Source organism: Rhinatrema bivittatum, chromosome 3, assembly GCF_901001135.1.
Source record: "Rhinatrema bivittatum chromosome 3, aRhiBiv1.1, whole genome shotgun sequence".
NCBI classification, from domain to species: domain Eukaryota; kingdom Metazoa; phylum Chordata; class Amphibia; order Gymnophiona; family Rhinatrematidae; genus Rhinatrema; species Rhinatrema bivittatum.
Window position 1 is genome coordinate 410,551,600 of NC_042617.1, and position 16,864 is coordinate 410,568,463.

The following is a 16,864-nucleotide window of genomic DNA, read 5'->3' on the forward strand; positions in this document are numbered from 1 at the left end:
GCTGACAAGGATAATGTTGAATCTTAACTCAATTTGTTGTACACTTAAAGGCACCTGGGCTACTTTTCCCTTTATTGGAAACTCTCTATTGGGATGCTACAACTCCCTTGTTTTGTTAGTATCCTTTGAAGATACCTCCCTCTGAATCATGTGCTGCTGTATGATTTTTGGCTTTCCCCCATATTCTAGCTTAAAAGCACCAGCAGCCTGGTCCCACTCTTGTTAAGGCAGAGCCCAACCTTTAGAATAGGCTTCCCCTTCACTAAAATGCTGCCTAGATCTTAACAAAACTAAAGCCCTCTTCCTTGAACCATCATCTCATCCACCTATCCCTTACTATGTCAGAGGGGCCGACCAATATTCACTCCATAAGACGCACAGACATTTTTGGGGAAAAAAGTGCGTCTTATGGAGCGAAAACTACGGTACATGTCATTAGAACTTATAACTGTGTGAACACATTTATATTGCAAATTTACACACTTCATAGGTCAGTCCATAATTGTCTATCTTTTTTTCGAATTTTGCATATAAGATTTCAAACATGTACAATCCAATAAAAATATGAAATCCAAAGAAAACTTAATAAGGCTTTCTTAGAATTGCATTGTTCATGCAAAGACAAAAAACGTTTACTTATCTTAAAGGCATCGCAAACTGTAAACACCACAATTCAAAGCTGTATTCAGGGACTTTGAATTGTGGAGTTTACAATTAGCGATACTTTTATTAAGATAAATACATTTGTCCTTGCAAGAACAATGCAGTTCTAAGAGAGCGTCTAAGTATTTTTTGGGGACTTCATCTTTTTATATGCAAAATAAAAAAAAATTACAACTATGGACTGAAATTGGAGAAATTACTTACCTGATAATTTCGTTTTCCTTAGTGTAGACAGATGGACTCAGGACCAATGGGTATAGTGTACTCCTGATAGCAGTTGGGAGACGGAGTCAGATTTCAACCTGACATCAGCCTACATATACCTGTGCAGGAAGCTTAGCTCTTTAGTATTCTCCTTGAAAAGCAATTGTGGATACATGTGTGTTTTAGTAACTTGATTAACTTAGCTAACTTGATTAACTTGATTAACTAGGACTGGATAAACTGATTTCCAATTGGAGACCTCCAGTGCACTCAACCGAAAAAACACCGACACCCAGCAACTAAGGGTGTCTTGAACTAGGGGTAAAACCTGGCTTACCCGTGCTTGTCTTACTCTCGGGGATTGTCATCCGAGGTTTCCGAATTTTGGAGCAGCTGTGGGCGGGATGCTGAGTCCATCTGTCTACACTAAGGAAAACGAACAGCTGCTGTAGCAGATGGACTCAGGACCAATGGGATGTAGAAAAGCTATTCCCGAACCGGGTGGGAAGCTTCCCGTAGCCCACTTAGTACTGCCCTTGCAATTGATGTGTCTTCCCAGACCTGGACATCCAGGCGGTAGAACCTCGAGAAGGTGTATATGGAGGACCATGTCGCCGCCAGACAGATCTCAGCGGGTGACAGCATCTTGATTTCTGCTCAGGACACTGCCTGGGCCCTTATAGAATGGGCCTTGACTTGTAGAGTTGGAGGCTTCCCTGCCTCTATGTAGGCCGCCTTAATTACTTCTTTGATCCAGCGGGCTGTGGTTGCCCGCGAGGCCGCTTCCCCTTGTTTCTTCCTGCTGTGAAGGACGAATAGATGGTCCGTCTTTCGTACGGATTCCGATCTTTCCAGGTAGTGGACTAGGAGTCTGCCGACATTAAGATGGCGAAGAAGGCATGAGTCTTCCGAGTCCTTATATTCATCTGGAAATGGCAGCGAGATGGTTTGTTTTAGATGGAAATGAGAAACCACCTTCGGAAGGAAGGAGGGGACAGTGCGAAGCTGTATGGATCCCGGTGTGAATCTGAGGAATGGTTCCCGACAGGATAGTGCTTGAAGCTTGGCGATGCGACGAGCTGAACATCTTGCCACTAGGAATGCAGTCTTTAAGGTCAGGAGCTGTAGTGACAGACCGCGTGTAGGTCTGAAGGAAGCTCCCGCTAGGAAGTCTAGTACTAGATTGAGATTCCATAGGGGCACCGGCCACTTTAGAGGTGGTCGGATTTGCTTGACCCCTCTCAGGAAGCGGGGAAACATCTGGATGGGTTGATAGACTGACAGGTTGATAGACTGATGGGTTGATAGACTGACGCTTCCGAACAGGAGAAGTTAGCCAACAAGGGGATCCTTTAAATGGCATTCTCCTGAGTTTCGTCTTGGAGGTCACGTCGGCTGACCAATTTCGGAGCCATAGTTGCCTTCTGGTTGCTATTATGGATGAGACGCCCCTGGCTGAGGTGCGCACTAGATCAGAGGTCACATCCATGAGGAAAGATATCGCCGGGTTCTAATGTTTTGACGGAAGTGGATGCATCCCTGGAGAGAAGCAAGCAGGCACGTGTCACAACGGCGCAGCAGGACGCGATCTGCAGGGACATTGCTGAGACATCAAATGAATGTTTAAGGATGGATTCCTGACGTCTGTCCTGGGAATCCTTGAGTGCAGCTCCTCCTTCGACTGGGATGGTAGTGTGCTTTGAAACAGCGCAGATCATGGCGTCCACTTTTGGGAACCCTAGGTTCCAGGGGATATAGGGCTTTTAGGGCCTGTCCTCCTTTTAAGCTGGCCTCCGGGACATTCCATTCCAGGTCAATCAGTTGTTGTACGGCCTGCAGCATTGGAAAATAGCATGAGGCCTGGCGGAGACCAACCAAAACTGGGTTTGCCTTTGGCTCCGCTGTGGTACTTGAGCCAGGGATGGCCAGCGTCTTGAGGCTTAGAGACATGAGATCTGGTAACTCGTCTTTGGAAAAGAATCGCATCATGGTTTGGTATGGATCCATCCCTAGAGGGATTTCCCCATCCTCTAGGGGTTCTGGTCCTTCCCCCGAGGTGTCTGTATCCCTTAAGGGGAGGATTTTGCCCGGAAGGGGTGCGTCTCAGAGGATCCGAGAGGAGCATGGAAGATCTTGCTCTTCTGGTGGAGACAGTGGCTGTGTCACAGGCGGTACCGATTGCGCTTGGACAAAGGTTTGCAGCCCTTTTGAAGGATTCCACCCAGGAAAAAGTCCCTAGGTCCATATTGAATCCAGCGGAGTTCCCCGAGGCGCCCATCTGAGAAGGGGCCGAGCAGGAACTACAGAGGTCCGGGGTACTATCATTGGTGGACCCAGATTCCTCTACTGGCTGAGGGGGGCCATGCTTCGGTTCCCCCTGAGTCTCTTCACACTGCAGGCATAGGGCAGATGCCACTTCGGGTTGCGCAGCTCTCAGGTGGCAGGCTGGGCAGAGGGCTTGTCCCTTGGCTTTCTTGGCCGGCGGTGCCATGGTTTGTGCACGTGGAGTGGCTCAAAACTCGTCTGTGTGCGTAGGTGCGACTTAGTTGTGCGCTCTGGGTGCACCGACGATGCACGTGCAGGATTCGTAAGATGTGCATGCAGGCTGCTATTTGCGCGTTTAGCGGAGATGCACGTGCCGCTGTGCACACAGGCCTGTCTGTGCACGCCGCTGTGCGCCCGGCACCTTTGTGTGCGTCGCTGTGCACACGGCACAGATGTGCGCGCCGCTGTGCACAAAAGTTGTTTGTGCGCCCGGCTCATCGCTGTTCGCATGGCTCAGTTGTGCAGACATTACGGCGATCAAGGGGGGGAAATGGCGCCGATGACCACTCGGGCAAGATGGCAACCCCCTCCCCCCCCGGAGGTCTCCATGAGTGAGGACCCTCGCACCGGATCGGGGTCTAGCCCGGACGGGGCTGCTGAACCCGATATAACAGATGCCGGACGGTCGATCTGTGCGGCTAACCGAGCCTCGGAGATCGGAGACTTTAAGAAAGTTTTCTACCTTACCTTGTCTCGGCATTTCCCGATCTCATGCCGGGCGGTCTCCAGCTGCGGGGGTGGAGGAAAAATACCTTCACCGCCGCACTCAGTATTGCACCCGTTGCCTCTCAGCCACCCTGGGGCTAAGTCCACACCGGGAATCGGCTACTGGACCGAGGCTTACCTCTGAGGCAGGAGTGGGCAGTTCCGGTCCTCGAGGGCCACAAACCAGCCTGGTTTTCAGGATATCCCTAATGAATATGCATGAGAGAGATTTGCATGCACTCTGCCTCAGTTGTATGCAAATCTATGTCATGCATATTCATTAGGATATCCTAAAACCTCGACAGGTTTGTGGCCCTCGAGGACTGGAATTGCCCACCCCTGCTCTGAGGGATCTCGGAAATCACCTCAGGAATTCTCGACTGGGGGAGGGACCGTTAGGTATCACCGCAGGAGAGCGGGGCTCGCCTTGTAGAGGTAAGATTTTCTTTCTTCTTTAGTTTGGATTTTCTAACACTGTGCAAGTGTGTGTAGTGTCCCTAACTGCTTAGGAGACAGAGAAATACTGAAGAGCTAAGCTTCCTGCACGGGTATATGTAGGCTGACGTCAGATTGAAATCTGACTCTGTCTCCCAACTGCTATCAGGATTAAACTATACCCATTGGTCCTGAGTTCATCTGCTACATGCTAGGAAAGATTAAACTAGTAAATATACAATGCAAATGTGTTTACACCATTATGAGGTCTGAGCATGTAATTACTGGCACCCCAATATGATAGGTAGTACATAAATAATAAAATTTTTATATTTTGTGGTTTTTTTCCTTTAAATCTTAGCTCATCTTATTTTGTATTGCACTGGAAAGTACGTTATTTGACAGCAAGCAAAATATTGATATAAGAATATTGATAGTCTGAATTTATCATCTTTCTTCCCTTTTTTGATTGTTTCCCAATTGTTTCCTGGAGGCAAACCTAACCAGTTGAGTTTGAAGGATATCCATAATGAATATGCATGAGATTGATTTGCATGCATTGGAGATCCAGTATATATAAATCTGGTGCTATCCCTCCATACACCTTCCTCCATCACCCCCACTCCTCCCTTCGGTTCTTCCTATACATCTGCCTGGCACCTACTCTTCACCTCACCATGCCCCCTCAAGTCGACTCCCCCCACAACTCCTACCCTATCCCCCGCATTCAACACCTTTCGCACATACCTCCTCTTTTCCTCCACATGAATTCTCCAACCCAGCGCAAATCCCTCCTCCCCATCCTCATCTCCCCCTTAACCCAATTACTTGGCCTCACCACACTATTCATCATGCTACTCAACTCCCAATCCCTCGCCAAAAAAGTCACATCCTCAATGACCTACTACATGACCAAAAACCTGACATATTTGCAATAACCGAAACCTGGCTCAAGGACACAGATACTGTGATCCTAAACAAACTCCCATTACACACCTATGACATTTTCTCCCAACCCAGACCGAAAAAAAGAGGTGGAGGACTACTTCTAATAGCCAAAAAAACCCTCAACCTCAGGCCCATCAAGACCTGCCCCCACCCCAAGCTTGAAGTTGGCCTATTCAGATCCACTGACCTTCAAATATGCATTGTTTACGCCCCCCCCCAGGCCTACTAGAACACAATCCCTCCCCCCTCATCGAAATCGTATCTAACAATATCAACAACGAAAAATCAGCCATTATACTGGGAGATTTCAATCTCCACGTTGACTCCTCTCCCCTCTCACCATCCTGTGAAACCATACTATCTGCCCTACAGGCCTTAGGCTTCTTCCAAATTATAACCACCCCCACACACAAAGCAGGGCACACCCTAGACCTCGTATTTATCAACTCTAACATTCAGACCCCCTCACCACCCACATGTACCCCTGTACCATGGTCTGACCACTCCCTTATTGAATCCCATCTCACCATAAATACCACTTCCACCTGCAATCAGCCCCAAAACAACTCATTCTCTTTCCGCAAACCCTGCTCATCCGAAGAGCTCACCGCTGCCCTCACTGACTCCTCAAATAAACTTGACTGCACATCCCCTGATACTGCACTCAACTCATGGAGTAAACTCTCCCAGGACATAGCTAACACCTTATGCCCTCTCATTAACCACAAACACACACCTTCTTCCAACAGCAAGCCCTGGTACAACACAGAACTACACCAAATGAAACTCACCCTCAGACAAAAAGAGAGAGCCTGGCGCAAAGACCCTACCTCGCAGCACTCCGCATCCTACAAAACATATCTACACACATATCGCCTTACCATTCAAAAAACTAAACGTGACTATTACGCCACCAAGATTCACCAATACACATTTAATCCCAAGGTCCTATTCTCCTACGTTGCAGCCCTCACCAAACCCATCATCCCCACTATCACCGATGAGGAAGCCAGCTCCAAATGTCAAGAACTAGCCCTGTACTTCCACAACAAAATAGCCAACCTCCTCCTCAGATTCCCCCAAACCACCACCCACCTTTCAAACACTCCCTCTCACAATCAAACCCCGCAAACCCATAAAAGTTCGCTTCACTCCATTGATCTCACCTCCTCCAAGGAAATAGAGTCCATCCTCAAAAAAATCAAACCAGCATCCCACCCATCCGATACCATACCTACCAAATCCCTACTCTCCATTCCCAACACCATAGCAAAATCCTTAGCAGATATCATCAACTGCTCCCTAGCGTCCGGCTCCGTTCCTGATTCCCTAAAACATGCTATTGTCAAACCCCTTATCAAGAAACCTACACTTGACCCCAAAGACCCAAACTACCGTCCCATCTCGAATCTCCCATTCATTGCAAAAGTCTTGGAGAAAGTAGTAAACACACAACTGATGGACTATCTCGAAGATAACAACATCCTTCACTCCTCCCAATTTGGCTTTCGAAAAAACCTGAACACCGAAACCCTCCTACTATCACTCACTGACTCCCTCCTCACCGGTCTTGACCACGGACACAACTATCTCATTGCCTTTCTTGATATATCTGCGGCCTTTGACACTATAAGCCACAATCTACTCATCTCCCGCCTAGCAGATATAGGTATCTCCAGCATAGCCCTCCTCTGGTTCAAATCATACCTGACAAACAGACGTTTCTCTGTTAAAATCGGAAATCACGAATCCTCACACTTCACCCTCTCCCAGGGTGTCCCCCAAGGTTCCTCCCTCTCCTCTACCCTCTTCAACATTTACCTCCTCCCCCTCTGTCATCACCTCACTGAACTTGGCCTCAAATTTTACAACTATGCGGATGATGTTCAGATCATCATCCCACTACGTGAATCCCTGGCTGCCACGATAAGCTACTGGGAGGACTGCCTCACCTCCATTAACTCCCTCCTCACATCCCTACAACTTGCCCTCAATTCTTCCAAAACTGAGCTCATACTTATCCATAACCACCAGACCCTCAAATCCATTCCCACCAATGACCCAATGGCCCTCTCTCTCACATCACAACCCGCAGTTCAGAACCTTGGCGTCCTAATCGACCCATTACTGAACCTAAAAAAACACATTAGCTCTGTACTGAAAGGTGGCTTTTATAAACTCAACATCATAAAAAAGCTCAAGCCACTGCTCCACATGCATGACCTCAAAACAGTCATCCAAGCCACTATGTCATCCAAGCTAGACTACTGCAACTCGCTATACTTTGGTCTCCCCTACTCCACCATTAAACCCTTACAGATTCTCCAAAATGCTACTGCAAGGATAATTAGCAACGCTAGAAAAACAGACCACATAACCCCTATCCTAAAAGACCTGCATTGGCTTCCCATCCCATCACAAATACTCTTCAAATCACTCACCATCATATATAAAGCTATATACAAAGATAACTCCAACTGGCTCAATGAACCGTTCCATCTCACACATTCCACCCGCCCCACCAGAGCAAACCACAAACTTACCCTTCAAGTCCCACCCCTTAAGAGTGCCAGACTAACTTCAACAAGAGACCGTGCCCTCTCAATTGCAGGCCCAACCCAATGGAATGCTCTGCCATCAAATCTCCGCCTGGAGTCAGGCCCAAATAAATTCCGCAAAATGCTAAAAACCTGGCTATTCCACCAAGCCTTTCCGGACTAGCTTTGCTACAATCCACCCTCTCCCACCGCCCATGTAAATATCTGCTCCCCCTCCTTCTACCCCTTCCTTGTATTTTAGCCCCAAATTTTTCTCCCCCCCAACTCTCCCTTTGTAAATAGCTCCCTCCTCCTCCCCCTTTCTATTTTAACTATTGCCACGGGCTCCCCGTTAAAGCCCCTCTAACTCTTGTTCCTGTCGGTTCTCCATCCCCATCTCCCCGTTCGATGTAATTTCTACCTGCTGTTATAATGTAAACCGATATGATGTGTATTTTAATGCCAGTATAGAAAACTGTTAAATAAATAAATAAATAAATAAATAAATAAAAAAAACCTCATGCATATTCATTATGACAATTTTGAAAACCTAACTGGATAGGTGTGCTTCCAGGAGAGGGTTGGGGAAACACTGCTGTAAGATATCAGTGTTCAAAATCAGTTAAAATTAACAGAGAAGGACAACTTAATTCACTACACCAGAACTCTACATTCTGGTACAATTAGAAAAGCATCAATACAGAAACTTTTCATAAAGTCACTGTCACTATGCGCACCCATACAGATGCAAAAAACAGATAGAAATAATATAGGAAGATGTGCCCTTTAAGGGAAATCATTTTCCTTATTTTTCACCTCCCTTTTCTCTCCGAGGCAAGTCTCAAAGCCTAAATCCTTCAGAGTTGTTCTTGAGCCAGTAAGAATTTGCTCCACAACAGCAATTAACCTCCTTATATCAGAAAGGTCACATCATCTCGTCAAGATGCTCATACCTTGCCAACAGACTTCCACATGAGTTTTCTGTACCACAGTGCTGCAGCTGAGCCAAAAAAACAAGTGGAATAGGACATCTATTTCACATTATATTTACCTGCAAAACCATCCTGACCCAGCATAGTTTGTGCAAACACAGCAGCAATTAAGCATGAAAAACTCTTAGGTTGTTTAAATGACTACCTATTGTTATATGTAAGTCTTGCCTTAGTTAAGAGGTGATTATTGTATTGCTGCTGAGATACAAATGTGTTGAAGCACACAGCACAGGCATAGCCGTTAGAGGGAGGTCCATGAAGTGTTACTGTTGGATCACATGGAGAATGGTCAAACCTACAAAGATATAAATGGTACAAGATGGAACAATTTTAAGGACAAATAAAAACAGGTTGGTGGTATGATCAATGTAAACATTAGCACTAATCTGTTTAAACCTTTGGAAACAAATGTATTTGATCACCTTAGACGATTTCTTAGCTGGATGGATATTTAAAAGCATCATGTTTGTTTTATTTATTTATTTATTTATTTATTTATTTAAGTGTTTTTATATACCGGGATACGTTGGGAACAACATCCCGGTTCACAGATAACTGAACATAGCAACAAGCTTTACACAGAACGAGTTACAAGGTGAACGTTAATAAAGGTAACCATGATAAACATGAGCAAGTAAAACAATAGGCAATACAGAGAACTAGTTACAAAGTAAGCGTTGGTATAAGGCAGTCATGAATAATTAGGTTATTAACAGTTTAAGTTTTACAGAGAATAAAATTTTGACAGGAGAGTTAAAAGTGGGTAACATTGTGTGAAGTGACTGGTGATATAGGTAGGGCTTAAGCCGGGAGAGGGAGGCAAAGTGCACAGGAGAACGCCTGGCATAAAAGGTGGCTGGGAATAAAGGGGGAGAGGAGGGGTGAACTAGCTGGGGTATACTGGATAATTCGACAGAGTTTCAACGGAGCGAAGAGGAAACAATGAAATTATGAGGGGGGTTAGGAGAAGGCCTGTTTGAAGAGCCAGGTCTTGAGGTTCTGTTTGAATCTTTTATGACAAGATTCTAAGCGAAGGGTTGGAGGCATTTTGTTCCAGAGGGCGGGTCCGGCTAGGGAGAGAGCACGTGCCCTGGTGGATTTAAGTTTGGACATTTTAGGAGAGGGAGTATGCATTGTGGCAAGGTGTTGCGCTCTGGTAGGTCTGTTGTGAACGTGGATTCGGAGGTGATCTTGGAACCAGGACATGTCGCGATTGTGAGTGGTTTTGTGGATGAGGGTGAGTGCTTTGTAAATGATCCTGGAGTTGAGTGGCAGCCAATGTAGGTGCTTGAGGACGGGGGTGATGTGATCCTCTCGGTGGGCATTGGTGAGAATGTGCGCTGCTGAGTTTTGGAGCATCTGTAAGGGCCGTAGGGCGTTTTTTGGGAGGCCGAGGAGGATGGCATTACAGTAGTCGAGCTTGGCAAGAATGGTGGCTTGCAGGACTGTGCGGAAATCATTGATGTGAAGCAGGGGTTTCAGTTTTTTGAGTGTGTGAAGTTTGAAGAAACCCTCTTTCAAAGTTGAGTTAATGAATTTTTTCAAGTTGTGGTGGTTATCAAGGATGACACCAAGGCTTCGCACTTGTTGAATGAATGTGGAGGGGGGAAGAGGTGTGTGGAGGGTGGAGTATTGGTTGCTGTAGGGGGGGTGAGATGAAGAGGAGCTCCGTTTTGGAGGCATTGAGAGCGAAATAATTATTTGCGAGCAGGGTGCTGATGGCTGCAAGGGCGGTTTCCCAAGTTTTTAGGGCCATGGGTATGATATCGGTTACAGGAATCAGGATTTGAACATCATCGGCATATATGAAATGTGGGAGGCCGAGACTTGAAAGCAGTTGGCAGAGAGGTAAGAGGTATATATTGAACATGGTGGAGGAGACCGCTTTTTACTTGGTATTGCCTGTTGGAAAGGTATGATTTGAACCAGGAGAGAGCGGCATCAGTTATAACAATTTCTCTTAGTCGCTCAATTAGTAGGGTGTGATGGACAGTGTCAAAGGCTGCAGAGATATCCAGAAGGGCAAGGATATATGATTGACCTTTGTCAAGGGCTTTTAGAATGTGGTCAGAGAGGGAGGTGAGTAGGGTTTCAGTGCTATGGTGCCGGCGAAATCCGAATTGCGATGGGAATAGAATGTGGTGGTCATCAAGATAGGTTGTAAGTTGCCTGTTGATGACTTTTTCTAGTATTTTCGAGATAAAGGGTAGATTGGAGATTGGGCGGTAGTTGGCTGGGTCTGTTGGATCCAGAGTAGGTTTTTTAAGGATTGGTTTAATTATGGCTTGTTTGAGTAGACTGGGTACTGTGCCAGAGGAAATTGAGCAATTAATAATGTCTGTGATAGGTTTAGAGATGATGTTGGGGATTGAGAGAAGGGTTTTGGTGGGGATGGTATCTGTAGGGTGGGTTGCAGGGTTGATTTTTTTAAGAATGGTTTCTATTTCCGTGTATGTTATAGTATCAAAAGAACTGAGGGTGGCAGGTGTGTTGCTTAGTTGTGTGGTAGTGGGGCTGTGTGAGGGGACTAAGGGGCTACTCGGTGTACTAATGGGAAGAGTTGTGTGTGGGGGGAAGCGTGACATGATTATGTCAATTCTTTTGTGAAAGTATTGTGCGAGTTCTTCGCATTTAGCGGGGTGATTTGTGTCGGGAGGGAGGGTGGAATTGGTTTTGGTGAGGGAGGCAGCAAAATTGAAGAGGGCCTTAGCGTTGAATTGGAGGTGATGGATCTTCTGGGCATAGTAGTCCCTCTTGGCTTTGTCAGTGGCCTCTTTATAGGAATGGAGGTAGGATCTAAAGGCAGATTGGTGGGATGTGGACTGCTCCTTGCGCCATTTTTTTTCAAGTTTTCTGAGATGGCGCTTCATGGCTTGGAGCTCGAGGGAGTACCATGGTTTCTTTCCGGTATTAGCGGGGTTGATTTCTCGTGTTTGTTCAGGGCAGAGGGTGTTGGCTATGTCGCTAGTTATCGGATGCCATGAGGAGAGTGCGGATTCTGCATCAGAGAGATCTAGGTTGGATAGCTCGTCGGTGAGGGCAGAGATGAGCTCTTCCGTTGAGCTGGATTTTCGGAAATGAATGGTTTCCTTGGGTGGTGTGAAGGAGGAAGGAGATTGATGGAGCATGTGGTTTCGATGCGGAAATGGTCAGACCAGGGAATAGGTTGATAGGAGGGGGGTTCAGATTGAATCTTGTCGTTGGTAAAGAGGAGGTCTAGGGTGTGGCCTGCCTTGTGGGTGGGGTTAGATATAATTTGTTTGAAGCCTAGGGCTAGTAGTGAGGTGAGAAGGGAGTGGCATGCTGGAGAGTGGGGGGTCTTGTCAACATGGAGGTTTAGATCGCCGAGGATGATGGTAGGGGTACGTAAGTCCAAGTTCTTGGATATATATTCAATTAGAGGGGATAGGTCGTTTTCAAGGAGCCCAGGTGGGGCATAGATTAGACAGATTTGTAGGGTTGGTGATTTAAATAGGGAGATTTCGAGATGGCGGGGGGGGGGGGGAGGAAATGGGCTGGAGGGTTAGGTTGAGTGTTTTTTTGGCAGCGAGCAGGAGTCCTCCTCCTCTTTTTTTTATTCTGGGAATGGAGAATATGCAGTATTGGTCTGTAGGAAGTTGGTTGGACTGGTTGGTTTAACATTCATCTCATTTTCTGAAATGATACCTAATTGACTATAAACTGGGACCTCCCCTCTACCTCCAAAAACATAAAACCACCATTGCTTCCTCACTAAAATTGTCTGTTATTTAACTTGGAAGCTGAATAAAAACAGTTCCTCTGTATTCTCTTCAGATAGGGCTTACTTCTACTCAGGTGAACAGGAGAAGTCAGAATAAATATTACAGAACGTCCAACAACTACTGAAATAAAAATATAAAACTTTAAATAGAAAAAGGGTGATTTGTCAAGGAGAAGTCAAAGCATATCAGAAAGTAGGATAAAAATGCTACAACAAGATGATAAATAAAGAAGTCACGCATTTTTAACTCCCTTCTTCAAAAAGGTTAGAGAGACTAAAAACCAAACTTTATAATTTGTCCTGCCAATGAGAGTTATCAGATTTGTGTCTGACTCAATAATTAAAGCTTATGGGAAGGTGAATAAAGATACAAAAAAAAAAAAACACTCTAGTACTATCCATCAATGGCTTGTGGTCTATATTTGGCTCTCTCGTCCATCAGGGTTTGGTCAGTTCATGGAGATGATATGCTCAGGCCCCAAAAGAGGAAAGACAACAATATGCTCCAATAAAGAGCACGGATGCTAAACAAACTTTAAAAGAGGATTCTCCTTTAGCCCTTAGAGAGCCAGAGTGTTAAAATATTCAGAGGAACTTCTCCAGAAATGGAGATGTGCATCTGTGTTTTGGGAAAGGATGGATGAAGAAGAAAGGACTACGAGAAAACAGTACAAAGCTATAAAAAACAAAGTGGTTGCAAATTGAAATGATTACAAAGTATACTATAATAATGAAATGCTTTCATTTGAATACTAAAGAAGTGATAGAAAAATTAGAGCTGTACCTATTAGCTAGTCAAACTTCACAAATTATTTTACATAAACATGGGTGTGAAGAAAGAAATTGGACTTGGTTAGTTTTTTCCTACCTATCATTCATCCTCCCTTACCTCATTACAGAAGCTTAGTTTTTTTTTATTAGATGGATACAAAAAGGTCTTCCTAGGCTGGATAAGTTAGAGATACTAGTGGAGCAAGTAAGAACAATACTCATGCTTTGTACTGTTTTTGTTTGTTGCTCATTGCTGTATTTTATGATTTTATGTTGTACCCCGCTATGGTTAATACTGTGGATTAACAGGTAATAAATAAACTAAATAAATACATTTAAGTACCATAGCAGCACCTAAAATCTTAACACCTGTCCAGAAGCCAACAGCACCATCTTGGATTAAAATAATATAAAGTGAAAACCACTGGCATGTAACATAAGCGCTGAATATGGTGATATAAAATCTATTGCAGCAAAAAGGCAATTTTTTTTTTAAGAGTTTAGAAACAGTAAAAATAAGAACTCACCTCTGCAGATGACCTAGTAAAAGTGATTTATTGTCGAACTTCCTATTGCAATGCATGACAGGACAAAGGATGGGACTGTTTACTGGCCACTGCTGTCTTCTTTTAAATAACACACTGCGCCCTGGATTAACTGTGCCCAATTTGAGAGCTAGAGGGGAAAAACAGGAAGAAGAGATTTTCTTTAAAATTTATTCAGTAAATATTTTCAGCATTTGAGTGGATATGTATGCTGTGACAACAGGTTTCATTAGTTTTGAACTAGGCTTCAGAAAAATGTTGTACCCTTGATGAAGGGAACACAAGTCTTGAAAGACAGTCACAAATGGATTAAAATACATAGTCTTGGAAAGTATGGCAATAAAAACAAGACATGCCATGCTGTGTCAGACCAATGGTATATTGAGCTCAGCATCCTGTCCGGCAGTGGCCAATTCGGGTCTCCTGGAACACCCAGAAGCGCCAAGAAAGGGAAGAGTCATTCACTGCTGTGATACCCAAGTCTACCGTGTTTCCCCGAAAATAAGACAGGGTCTTATACTAATTTTTGCTCTAAAAGATGCATTAGGGCTTATTTTCAGGGGATGTCTTATTTTTCCATGAACAACAATCTACATTTATTCTTGAACAAAAAAAATCAACATTTATTCAAATATAATCATGTCATCACATTCTGGAACATCATCATAACTCTCCAAGCCCTGACCCTTCACCAAGAAAAGCAGACACCCCCAAAAGAATCGCACTCAAAAGAGCCCACGAGACTCAAAACTAAGGATTAGCAGGTGCCGGGCTCTCACACACAGATCGGGTAGGCCTGCTGGCATCACTCCCGTCACAGGCATGCCTGTCAGGTCCCTTGGCGTTCCAGCTGCTCTCTTCCGTGTTCCACTGCAGCCACTTGTAGCAGTTGGCTCCCCCTGGTAACTGGAAGCAGCCACAACGCTCTAATATAATGGGCTCGGGAGTAGAGTGACGCCAGAGGAGCACGTGCTAATCCTTATTGTTTTGGGTCTCGTGGGGTCTTTTGAGTGCGATTCTTTTGGGGTGCCTGCTTTCCTTGGTGAAGGATCTATCTGTCCTGCTGCATTCTATTGCCAATTGATTTAATTTTTTACATATATAGCTGCCTGGACACTATTTAAATTTACTTTTTTTATGAACTGTAACTAGGGCTTATTTTTGGAATAGGGCGTATATTTCGAGCATTCTCAAAAATCCTGAAAAATCATGCTATGGCTTATTTTCTGGGTAGGGCTTATTTTCAGGGAAAAACGGTACTAGGCTAATATTTTTTTTTTTATTGTACTTGTCCTTCAGAGACTCGTCCAAACCGTTTTTGTTGGTTTTTTTTTTTAAAGTCAGCTTTACTACTAGACGACCATATTTTCTGGCAACAAATTCCAGTTTGGGCATTGACTGAAAATACACCTTCTTAAATTGCTTTAAATCTACCACAGTTTGAAAGAGTAAATAACTGTTCTCTATTTACTTGCTCATAAGAACATAAGATATGCCATACTGGGTCAGACCAGGGGTCCATTAGGCTCAGCATCCTGTTTCCAAAGGTGGCCAATCCAAGTCAAGAACCCAAACATTAAAAAGATCTCAAGCTACTATTCCTTATTGATTAATAGCATTTATGGATTTTTTTCCTTTCAGAACTTATCCAAACATTTTTTAAACTCAGTTACACTAACTGCTGCAACCACATCCTCTGGCAATGAATTCCGGAGCTTAACTATGCACTGAGTGAAAAATAATTTCCTTCGATTTGTTTTAAATGAGTTATTTGCTACCTTCATGGAGTGCCCCCTAGTCCTTCTATTATCTGAGAGAGTAAATAACCGATTTACATTAACTTTTTCAAGTCCTTTCATAATTTTGTAGACCTCTATCATATCCCACATCAATCATTTCTTCGCCAAACTGAATAGCCCTATACTCTAGCTTTTTCTCATTTGGGAGCCATTCCATGCCCCTTATATTTTGGTCACCCTTCTCTGCACGTTCTCCAGTACAGCTATATCCATTTTGAGATGCGGTGACCAGAATTGAACACAGTATTCAAGGTGCAGTCTCACCATGGAGCTATACAGAGGCATTATGACATCAAGCGTTCTATTTGACATTCCTTTCCTAATAATTCCTAACATTGTTTGCTTTTTGGACCACCATAGCACATTGAGCTAACAATTTCAATGTATTATCCACTATGACACCTAAATGTCTTTCCTGAGTGGCATCTCCTAAGACAGAATCTAACATTATGTAACTACAGTTAGGGTTATTTTTCCCTTTATGCATCACCTTGCACTTGTCCACATTAAATTTCATCTGCCATTTGGAAGCCTAGTCTTCTAGTCTCACAAGATTCTCCTGCAATTTATCACAATCCGCTTGAGATTTAACTAAACTGCACAATTTTGTGTCATCTGCAAATTTGATCACCTCACTTGTCGTCCCCCTTCCAGTCATGATTTCATATTGTTTTTCAGATCTCTCCATGCTGAAGAGCCCTAGCCTATTTAGTCTTTCTTCATAAGGGAGCTAATCTATCATCTTTATCATTTTTTGTTGACCTTCTCTGTACACCTTTTCTAATTCTCCTAAAACTTTTTTTTAGAGATTTTGTTTTTAGTTTTTATTTTAGTTTTCCTCTGAATTTATCAGTGTTCATTGCAAGAAGAACAAAAATTATATTTACCTGTAAAACTGAAGAGTCATATTTTTTCACTAGTTTCTCCTATTTTTGTTCTTCTTGCAATGAACATGGATATATTTTCTGGGAAAAATCACATGAAAGGATAAAATGATTCTTATTTGATAATTTCCTTTCCTTGAATAGAGCCAGATTACTCCAGTCATATGGGTTATGTCCACCAACTAGCAGATGGAGAGAGACCAAAAAGATTTCTGACAGACTCCCATGTTGACCTCAGGCTGCCAGTAACTTCTATAACAAGTTAAGAATAAAAAAAAAATCATATCTCTCCTTCCCCCCACCAAAGGACTTTC

At 44.1% G+C, this 16,864-nt stretch overlaps 1 protein-coding gene across 1 annotated transcript in view; it reads right to left on the bottom strand.

The window, feature by feature from the left end:
* The window catches only part of ZNF451 (zinc finger protein 451), a 347,114-nt gene that overhangs the window by 244,231 nt on the left and 86,019 nt on the right, over positions 1-16,864 (bottom strand). The window contains 2 exon segments of the mRNA XM_029595684.1: positions 8,978-9,104; positions 13,850-13,997. Of these exon segments, the coding sequence (XP_029451544.1) occupies positions 8,978-9,104; positions 13,850-13,997 (275 nt within the window).